General features: G+C 44.3%; 1 protein-coding gene across 1 annotated transcript; it reads right to left on the bottom strand.

The window, feature by feature from the left end:
* Positions 1-1012: 1012 nt before the first annotated feature.
* bicc2 (bicaudal C homolog 2) lies at positions 1013-10495 on the bottom strand. The gene is made up of 19 exons (XM_075410393.2): positions 10136-10495; positions 8945-8991; positions 8536-8605; positions 8329-8408; positions 8016-8177; positions 7870-7923; positions 7404-7619; positions 7071-7322; positions 6812-6943; positions 6425-6614; positions 6183-6316; positions 5904-6106; positions 5448-5553; positions 4940-4979; positions 3433-3596; positions 2187-2397; positions 1923-2092; positions 1686-1785; positions 1013-1571 (listed from the first exon to the last, which is right to left on the bottom strand). The coding sequence occupies exons 1-19, from the start codon at positions 10410-10412 to the stop codon at positions 1441-1443; spliced, it is 2739 nt and encodes a 912-aa protein (XP_075266508.2). The 5' UTR covers positions 10413-10495; the 3' UTR covers positions 1013-1440.
* Between the last annotated feature and the right edge of the window lie 243 nt (positions 10496-10738).

Raw genomic sequence — 10738 nt, 5'->3', positions numbered from 1 at the left:
AAGTCAAGATTGCCACTTTACATGTTAAAAGTCAAAGTGGATCTCCAAAGTCCTCAGGAATGAGAGCACTGCTCATTTTTTTTCCAGGTTGTTTTCATTCTAGCTGTGTGATCAAGGACCAATTCACGCTCACAACCCCAGGGGACTGCAAATAACTACCTGACAGGACAGAAATTCAGCATCCCTCCAGAGCCCAAGGACCAGATTTGAGGATCACCAGTCTAAAGCCTGCCTATGTAATTGGCAGACACATTGTAATAAGTAGGGATCATCTCCCCCTAATCTGTCACAGCCCACCAATCGCACTCACGCTCTCTTTCATGCTTGGCTGCCACTGTACCAACCAGCTTGTCGAGCCTCGAGACAGATCAGACCCCTTCATGCCCTCCAGTGGAGCTATCTTGGCCCATTCAATTCCATGTGATAAGCAGCACTGCTATTCCAAATTTGCACATTTCTGTCAGCGCCCTCTCCCTGATGGCACGTATTTTGCTGCATGCAGCCTTCTGCAGATAATATTAACAGGTAGCAAAAAGTGGCTGCACTGGCTTCATTCCAGGGAGTAGCGATAAAACAAATTGAAACTCTTTGTCGAGAAGTCAGAAGATGCAAACCACTATAATAGGAGTTTCATATTACCCTCAAACAAATAAATGTATTTATGGTTTCTAAATCATTTGTCTTATCTGATACTAGGCCCTGTATAATTCAAAACCAAACCCCACCTTGTCCAGCAGGAGCTGTGATGCTGCTGTCACTTTGAAACAAATGACATTATTTTCCATGCAGCACAAATGTGACGTGAATTTGTAAAAAGAAGACTGTGTGTGACACTAGTGCCCTCTTGTGGTCTGCTCCCAGTTTTTACTTGCCTCACACATTTCCACTGATGACATAGGAGGTTATCAATTTAAGGCGTTGAACACATAACTGAGTCCGGCCATAGACGTGTTGTGTTTTTTTTTTAAATATGTCATTCACTATTTTTTCACTCTCATAAAAGAAAACAGTCTTTTACAGCAACTTTTTAATTATCATCACTATGACATGTTTTTTTTCTTGGGTAAATGTTACAGTTGCATAAAGATTGTGGTTAATATGGTCAAAATATAGAGTTTGCATAAGAAAGGCACTTTATGACAAAAAAAAAAAAATCAACATTTTCTCCTGTTCCTGTGTGCTTTGTGTAGTTCGTTTCTTGTCATAACTGAGTTTTGGATGGAAAGCCTCCTTGTTTTGAATTATTATATAAAAAAAGCTTTGGGTTACGCTGTAGAAGAAAGGCACCCTGTTTAAATGTTTTACATAATTTTTGTAGTTTCTCAGGATAATCTCGCACCTCTCCCTTTGTAGTAAATGAGCTAGTAAGACTTTTGCACTGGCATCATCATTGTTGTATATTTTCCCATTAGAATATCTCCACATATTTGGCGTCTTCCCTCACCAGCGGTTACTCTGAGCTGCAGCTTCCACATCCATGATTCGTGGAAGTCTACCACTAGCACCACCTTCCAGGTAGCCAGACTTCACAGCAGGTGTATCCGAGAGCCTCCTCTTGCTTTTGTTCAGTTCTGTATCAGAGGAAAAATAATCAATTTTACAAGAGGAGAGGAGCACAGCATACTGCCAAAACAGAGAGAGAAGCGGATACGGCATAAATCCCGGCTGAGGCTTCAGAGATTCACCTGAGATTGCTAATAACATCTTGCGCCTTGCTCCAAAGGTAGATACACCCACTTCCTTCAGATCTTCATCAGACAGAGTGAGGAATGTCTGATAGTCGATCTAGAGGAGTGTAGACCGAAGTTGCATCATGATGCTCATTTATAATGCATTAACTCTTTCGGCTTGTGTTTGCAAGCTGAATGAAAAAAAAAGTGATTTCAAAAAATGATCAAGTGCGACTCTGTGTGTGAGTTTACCTCTTGCTGTTCAAACACATCGATGTATTTGAGCAGGCCCAGCTGGCCGAGCAGCTCGGGCAGGTCATCTGTCAAGTGGGGGCTGGGGCTCCGCTGACTGCAGGTCGACCCCCTCCTCTGTGAGCACACACTTTCGAAGTAGCTGCTGCCATTGCTCGCAAAGCTCTCCGCTGAACACCGGAGGCCAAAGTTTAGAGGAAAAGGTTAAACGCAGCAGGGAGCAGGTGATCTCTGTTTAGCTGAGTGCACAGAGGTCAGACTTACAGGGCTTGTCGCTTCTACTGCGGTTCATTGAGGAGGCAAATGCAGGAAAAGAGGATGATGAGGAGAAAGTAGTCAGAGGTGAGGATGGGGAAGATGAGGATGAGGACGAAGAGGAAGAGATGGGCTGGGATGAAGATGTGGATCCACGTCTGTCCCTCCAGTTCTCAGAGTCGCTTCCATTAGCCACCTTTCCTGTCTGAGCAGCCCAAGACTAGAAGGAGATAGTAACAGCATTAAAGTGGACCTATTTTTGCTCTTGGACTCTATTAACTTTGCATGATGCAAGGTTAAAGATATTCCTTATTTATCTTTTACTGGGTCTTGGTGCATCCCCTCCGTTCATCCACTGTCTGTTTTTTTTTTCTTGTATTGCTCTGACACTTTGTCTGACAGGTTTGAAAACCAGGTGGATGTTACTGCTGTTCTTGTATCCAAACTGAAAATATGGGAATCTATAATAAGTTCCCTTATACAGGCTAATGTTGCTTTCTTCTGACAGCGTTTTGCACAATAGCATCATCGTGTCATTTTGCCACCATGCCCTACTGTCATCTCTCCCCTGTCTCTGTCCCAGAGACAAATAGCTGCAAGTGGCCATAAACTTCCTAATGCCTGTAGATCCAAGGATTTAGCCAAATCCATTTAGCGTGTCTCTAAACCAGCTTATTTGCCACTGTGGGCTGATCTGTGACAGTAAAAGTCCTTCACTCGAATCTATCAATGCAGCGGGCATAGCAAATGCTTCCTCCCAGTTGCCTGGGTCTCAGAGGAAAATTGAACTCATTGGAGAAATGCCTCTTGCTTTCATTATCCTAAGTGAGTCTGCTTCTACATCAATGGCCAGTGGGCAGTCAGAGAGCAGCTATTCAAAAGGCTTTAAAAGAGCAGGGGAGATGAGCTGAACCAGCTCAGGTAAACAGGTTGCCAAAGAGTGCCTGTGTTGACCACACCGATGGTATCAGACTCCAGGTAATTGAGCGTACAAATTGGCAGTGCTTACCACACAGTGAGATAAATGCCCGAGACTGTTAGGGGGCAAAACCAATAAATGAGACTGTGTTAGAGGGCCACTGTGGCAGCGCTTGTTTCACTGCACTGCAGTAAAAGCTTCAACTGAATTCAGTCCAACAAAAGTAGCTGTACCTATAAATCATGAACTCTACCTATAACTTTGAACGAAAACTCAAAATGTTAATCTGTGAGACCATTTTTTCAGCTTTTAAGTAAGTAGTAGGCTCATCTGTACCTGTTGCTGGTTATTACCGGTGCTCAGGTAGGGTTTGTAGTTGCGTCTGCTGATGTTGCGAAGCTCTTTTACAGCCTCGGCTGGCATAGACTTGGAGAAGCCAAGGCCACTCCACGTGTCTGTGGGCGTGCGGACCTCTGTGACTATAGGCTTCCTCTGCATGGCTAACATAAATACACATAAACACAGAGTTAGAAAATGTGACTTTGGGACCAACTGGTATCAAAAGCATTACCGTCTGTGATGTTGTCTGAAATCTGATTGCCAGCTTTCACATAAATGCAGCACGTTGCATGTTCAATGCGGAAAGTCTGACTGTAGTAGTGCTGTGGCAAAAGAAGTGAATAAGGAAACACTTTCAGAAAGCTTTACAGCTTTAAATTCACATAAATGGATTTTGCAGCAAGCATCAATACTCATATCCGCAGTCTGTCTATCATAAAAATGCTTTGCAGGTTTTCCACGTCTTCTTTGGTACTCTGATGTGAGCAGGCTGGGTTCATGTGTTAAATAATGAATCACGAACAGTGTTACTTCTCTTGCCAGCATGTGGCATACTTAATAAAACTCTGAGCGCTAAGACTTAGACTGGCATACGCATTCAATCGACAAACAAGTGACCCTGGGCCTCTTCCATGTGTGAATGTGTGATAAAAACTGCAACAGTACTCCATAAAGAGTGCAATATCAACAGGATTATTACTGGTGGGTTTTCATTCGGGTGTCTTTGTGTGTATTTGTGGCGTAAATGTCCCATTCATATCCTGGCATACGGGTGTCTTAATGGCTGTGAGGCAGATGGCCCATTCAAACTGCTAATTCATAATCCCATAAAGGAACACTGAGGGAATTTGGTACCATTTGGCTGCAGATCTCTTCAGTATCTCTCATTCTGCGTGAGGGATGCTACGTGTGTGTCCACGCACGCTTGTGTATGAGAGCACACGCACCATTCCTGGATGCATGTGTGCGTGGGTTGTCTGCATTGTGTATCTACCCCTGGTGAATTAAGTGGGAGTGCCAGTGCTACTCTATTATAACTTTGGCACACTGCAGCCCATAAACAGGCCCCCTTCATCAGTTGTCTTGGCAGTGAGCACTGCGGAAATGGGACCCCTTTATCAAATCCCTACTTCTGCTTGGGATATTAATGTGTCTCCCCTATAGCATGCTTGAATAAACTTAAAAGCCTACTTCATCTGGCTTAATCCACTGACATTAAGTATTTTCCCAGCAATGATGTGAGCAAAACATGTGATTGTTACCAGCAAAACTAAATTATTCCTGCTCCTGTTCAGCTCCGAAAACAAAACAAAAAAGTGTGCTGATGAGCAAAACAACAATATACTTCACCAAAATCTATTTTCATGCAACTATCTGCAGAACAGCAACTGTGAATCAATAAAAAAAGAAGGAACGCTTGCTTAGCAGTGCTAATCATTGTTGCAGAACGTTTCTGAAACCGCAGCAAGACAGGAAGAAATATTAAACATTTAGGAGGACTAACCTCTGGTTGCCAGCAGTTTCTTCTTTTCATAGTCATAATCCTACAAAGTACAAACAGGAAATGGAGTAGGTAAATAATGCATGAAATTGAATTTTTTTCTTTGGTTACTGAGAGATGGGAGGATAGCGGGAACCTAATTTACAGCAGGAACAAACACTTGCATAAGAAAACACGTCCTGCTGCCGTGGCAGTAAACTTGTTAATCCTTCTTTGCATAACCTTTGCGTATGTGAGATGGGAGAAAAATAAGAGGGGAGACCAACAAAGAGAGAACCCAATTTTCAAAATCAAACTGCAAATCAATAGATTATAGACCGTGACAAAGAAAATGATCTTCCCATTTTCAGTTTAACGTGACATTTTCAGCGTTCGCTCATCCACTGTCCTACAGAGATGTGATTATCTGTCCACTGAGCATCATCCGTGACCAAAATGTCTGCCACAGATCTGTACATAACTTCGTGAAGAAACAAGCAAGGAAGAAACCTGCAGCTCCTGTTTTTCTCACCTCAGCCTTGAATGAGTCAGCGCGAACATTTTGAGCCAGAGTCACATCTCTCCTCAGGCTGTTCCTCCGCTCACTCCTCCCCCCCTCAGTGTCTGCGTTCAGCAGTCTGGCACAGTCAGGAGGAACACACGCGCGCGCACACACACACACACACGCACGCAAGGTTAGGTGAAACTGTGATGGCTCTGTGCAATCTTTGAGTTCTTACTAACTCTTTCTTTCACCTGGCTGCAGCAGTTCTTTCAAAGTGTCATCGTGCAGTTTAAATATAGAGTGTGTTAAATGTGAGCTGCATCATTAAAACTGCACGCTCTGTAGAGCTGATTTATATCAAATCAAACAGAAACCAAAGTAGAGCAAGTATAAACAACAACAAAAGAATTTTCCAGAAGTTAAGACTTTAAAGATTATGAAGAGTCATCAGAGAGTAGGTGTGTGTACCTGCAAAACGCTCACCTGTATGTTAACACCTGCCCTGTTGAATGGCGCCTGCCCTGGCTGAAAACCTTGGCAATTTCAGGACCCTGAAGGCTCCCCCTCCGACCATTCAGTCCGATCCTGCTGATGCTGCTCTTCAAAGCGTCACACGTCTCAGACGATGACATCGCCACACACTCAGAGCTCTCATGCTGACCAAACTGGTCCTCATTTTCCAGAATCTGAAAAAGAGAATTGGAAAGTTTCAGAAGAATTTCCCATTGTGTTTTGTCATTTTGAACATTAACAGTGAAACACCTTCTCCAGAGGTCGACCATCTGTTCCCTTCGGCCCTACCCTACCCTCCTCAGTGGGAGAGGTGAGGCCTGGTGGAGGTGAGGGACGTGGCTTTGTACCGTTCGGCATCTCTGTAGCAGGAACAGGCACGGGGCCTGATCATCAAGAAGAAGGGTGATATGAATGAATCAGTATGAAGCAGAAAAATTTTAAAAAGAATTATTCTGATTGCAAAAACAAATCACATGTGTTAATGCTCTCACCCTGTTCAGACAGGCGAAGCTGCTGCAGCAACATATTGAGCCAGTAATTGGTCAGCCCACTGCCAGGTAGCAGAGAGCCAGGGGTCATTTCAGCTATCTTAACAGTCTCAGAGGAATCCAGCCCCAGGAGTAGACGGCGGGCCTCATAGAGGCAGGAAATATTCCTTTCCAGACCTTTCACCACAACTGACTGACAATTATAAACCAACACAGATTTTTAGATCAGTACTCAACTCAGCAGAAAACTACAGGGGAGAATATTTTGCATTCAAAATCAAAGAAATATTTCAGGGCAAGTTTTTATCAATACAAAGCCCAATCAAATTAGCATTCTTTTTTCAGTTGTGTCTCAAACAATAAGCATCAGAGCCACGAGGTAAAATGTACCTTGCTGGTCTGTTTTACTTTGGGCTTGACGCTAATGAAGACTCCAAGGTTTCGCATCATCTGAGCTAGCTTACAGGGATCGGCCTCCCCATCTTCACGCATGTCAAACATCAAACACACAGGCAGACAGTCCTATTGTGTACACAAATATGCAAACATCACACAGATTGTAAAAGTGTCAAACATTAAAAGCAGCAAAGTTTTCTCAGCATTGTTTTTTAGCAGTTATGTGCACACAAAATAAACAGCCCCGCTGTACCATGAGATGCTGCCTAGCCAGACAAACCCCATCAGGGCTGCCCTGAAGGAGCAGCGAGGGAGGACTCTGAGGGGCGCTGAGGTCCGGTAGGATGATCTGGGTCTGGGTCTGGTGCATAACGCTCAGGAAGTGAGCGCCATTCTGTCCCAGCAGGAATAGGTGCTGCTGGGAGGTGACGTCCAGCTGGCTGTTGACAATACCGCCTGCAACCTCTGCTCCCAGCAGGAGGTCCATCAAGATGCAGGTCGCCTTCTGTGAGGTGATGGTATATATAGTCACGACATGATACTTAAACCTCATTACCCAGTAGTCTCCTTAATCTTTAATGCTAACCTTTACAACATCTGCATTGCCCTGCAGACCCCAGACGGTGCAGCAGCTTCCATAAAAGGGCGGCTGGGCTTGAGGCTGGGGTGGCATGGCCCTGAAGCTCACACTGACCCCCAGAGTCTGTACTACCTGCTGGATAAGTGGTGAACCCGGATCTGGCAGAGCCTGGGGCACAAGACTCACTGGCAGGTCAAAGGTCAAGGATAGCGGCTGGAGGTCCTGGGATAAGAAGGGCAAGGGTTCGATGAGAAGGAGACGCAGAAGGGAGGGATAATGAAGAGGTGGGAGAGAAACAAAGACAGAGACAAGACAGGCAGTGCATTGACAGATATACCTGTCCTTTTTGTGTCAGCCATCCTCTTAATCACTCTATTGATCTTTCCGTCTGACAGGAGTGAAAATATTGAGTGTTGAGACAAATAAAAATCTATTCTGTGCAGTTTGCTCAAATTACACATTGACAACTCACTCTTATCCTCCTCCTGGCTTCCTCTACGCCTTCTACGGGCCCAGCGATGGAGACCTGGTAATTAATAAATAAATAACATGTAAACAAATTGGTTTTCAGTTTCCTGTCATAGTGGCAGCAGTTAGTGGAATTAAAATGCCACCTACCTGGTTGCTTTTCTCTCCAGTAGCATTGTGACGGTTGGAGTCAGGGAAATGAATATGACAGGATGTGACCTCCATCACTTTTTTGATATTTCCTCCGCCTTTTCCAATCACATGAGAATGCTCCGTATAGGCCACGTCCATTTTTAGAGTCACCTTGTTTACCTGGTTTTATATAAACACTGGTTATTTGAGCAGATTTCAGTTCAATACTGGCCTTAACATAAAAAAAAAAAACATAAAACTACTTTTATTAAAAGCTTACATTCCTCTATGGATTCTTGACATTGTAAATTTAAGGCACCAGCAACCTCACCCTGGTTTCCAACACTTCTAGTATCTTCCTTTTGGCTTCCAGGACATTAGCTCTCTTCCCTTCCACCTTCACGTGTGGATCTAGAAACAATAGATGGAAAATGATAAATCTCTGTTCACACACACACACACACACACAAAGCTGTGGGAAAAACACAAAACAAAGAGCACTGATTTTGGTGTGAACGGAACATGAAGAATTTGCCACCTTTCTTTGATTTGGCTCCTATCTTCAGTTTGGATGGCCATTTCACCTGAGTGTTAGTTTCTCTCATTACCTGTGAAAGCACGGACAATAGAAGAGAGTGAGAAACAAAGAAGCTGCTATCACTCTATGCAGGAAAGATCGTAACAGATACAATGAGAACACACACATTCAGAGAACACAGCAGATCTTAGGATACAAAGCTGCCTCCACCTCCAATTATCACCACCATAAAATCTGTAATCACTGAATGAAGAGCATCCAACAAGTAATAAAACTGCAGCAGGGATGTTTTCACTGGTCTAAGATAAATTTCACCATGAGGCTTTAAAACACTAGTGATTAAATGGCCAAATATTATTAGTTGTTTGGTTTATGAATAAAGTGTTTGAATGTGTGTAGAGCCACTTACTCTCTCAAAAAACTCCTCTCCCGTCTCGGCACCCTCATGCTTTGGAGCTGAAAGAAGAAGTAGGCAAATGTAAAAACAAGGCAGATAAAGATAAAATAAACCCCTAATAAAACCCAGCAGAGAGATTTGTCAGGTTGTATTGGTCGCCACGCAATGTTCAATATGACGCATGTGAACACAAAGTCTGCATTTCAATGTTGACTTGGCTGAAATTTGTCAAGCCAGTGGAACAAGAGGTTGCTGGGAACATAAACAAGTTTAAAAGGCCATTGCTCCATGGTGACATTTACAGGGTTCAGGGGGAGCCCCAGGAACGCCTTCAACCCCCTCCTTTTATCACTACGGGTTACGCTGGCCAGAGCTGAGGAATGAGAAGAAAACACTATGGGGTGGAGCAAAAGGTGGTGGTTAGGAAAGGCAGCCACAAATTAGCCTGGAGACAACTAATCACATCAATGGCATTTGCTGACGCAAATACCTCCCACTTTACCCAAACAAAAAGAAAAAAAAATTAAAGTACAAAACCAAAGGGGAGGGAGGGGGATGTACGAAAATCAGTGTGAAGGCCTGAATGTGGTGTGACAGATTATTACCTAAAGGGTTGAGATGGGGTGTTTACTGCCTGATTGAGGCTGCTCAAACAGCAGTAAAAGCAGAAGTCCCAGCTGCGCGCGCATTAAAAACCAAGCCGCGGTTATCAGAGCTGAAGCACTTTCCCATCAAGCGCAAACATCAGCTTGTGTCTACAGCGGTGGCACGCTGTCAGAAAGAGTTTCCCCGGCGACACAGGGGAGGCATTTGTCATAAACCCGCCAAGCAGCCATAACTAACAGAGGCAGTTACCTTTGCTTCACAGACGGGAATGATAATAGCCAAAAGGACCTGCGAATGCATAAGCAATTGCAGGTCATAAATCACAATGATGCAGCAACAGGGGTTTAGTGGATGGCGTTTACTGATGACGACAACAAGGGCACAGGCGGCTGGAGGCCCCCAGAGGCGCGTGGGATCAGGTAGATAACAAGGTCAATGAGGAACACAGGATAGGATAGGTTTCAAAAGAACACAAAATTCAGATGTTGTAGAGTTCAAGGCAGACTGTGAGAATGAAGTCGATAAGAAAGCCCAGAAGTTCAGGCACATAGCACTGACAGTTCCATCCATAAAAATTGATAATCCCATTTAACTCACCATACAACATGGTCTCCAGCTTCTTCCTATCGATCCTGAACCTCTCCTCCACCCACTCTGGGTCCAAACTCTTCCCTTTTGTATTCTCCTGCTCCGAATCACAGCTTCTTCCCACTTCTTCATGTTCCTCATCCTCTTTTTCCTCTCTGTCACACTGGGTCTCGCCCAGCTCAGCTTCTGCCTCTGAGTTTGGTTTTAGGCTGTCATCCAAGTCAGGCTGCTGGGGTGCTACAGTGGTCGGGACTGGAGAGCTTTCCTCTGTGGTAGTGGTGGCCATAGCAGGACTGAGCCCTTGTCAGTGGTTTTGTGTGTGTGTGTGTGTGTGTGTGTGTGTGTGTGTTTCCGAGGAGTATGTGTGCATGTGTGTGACCAAGGAGACCAACAGGGACAGAAAAAAGGGAGAGAGGGGCAAGAAACACCCCCTGTGTCTTTTTTTTTTAAACATCCCCCGCCCCCTTCACTTAGTTTGGTACACAAAACTCTTTCTCTGCCCGTTCAAGCTTTAGGAGCCTTGAAGGACTTGTCTCTTTGGCTTTCATTGCACAGATGGATAAAAGTAGCTTCTTTGCACCGGCACACAGTGTCTGCTCTATCGTAGTGACT

This window comes from Astatotilapia calliptera, chromosome 2 (genome assembly GCF_964374335.1).
Source record: "Astatotilapia calliptera chromosome 2, fAstCal68.1, whole genome shotgun sequence".
Taxonomy (NCBI): domain Eukaryota; kingdom Metazoa; phylum Chordata; class Actinopteri; order Cichliformes; family Cichlidae; genus Astatotilapia; species Astatotilapia calliptera.
The sequence above is the reverse complement of the archived record's forward strand: the minus strand, read 5'-3'. Positions and strand labels throughout refer to the sequence as shown.

Bases quoted from the DNA above. Each gene is read 5' to 3' on its own strand.
- bicc2 (XM_075410393.2), bottom strand. From the start codon at position 10,412: ATGGCCACCACTACCACAGAGGAAAGCTCTCCAGTCCCGACCACTGTA. The intron at 3,597-4,939 runs GTTAGTCCTCCT...TATTTATGTTAG, and splicing joins GAAACTGCTGGCAACCAGAG to CCATGCAGAGGAAGCCTATA. The intron at 1,786-1,922 runs GTAAACTCACAC...ACACTCCTCTAG, and splicing joins ATGTGTTTGAACAGCAAGAG to ATCGACTATCAGACATTCCT.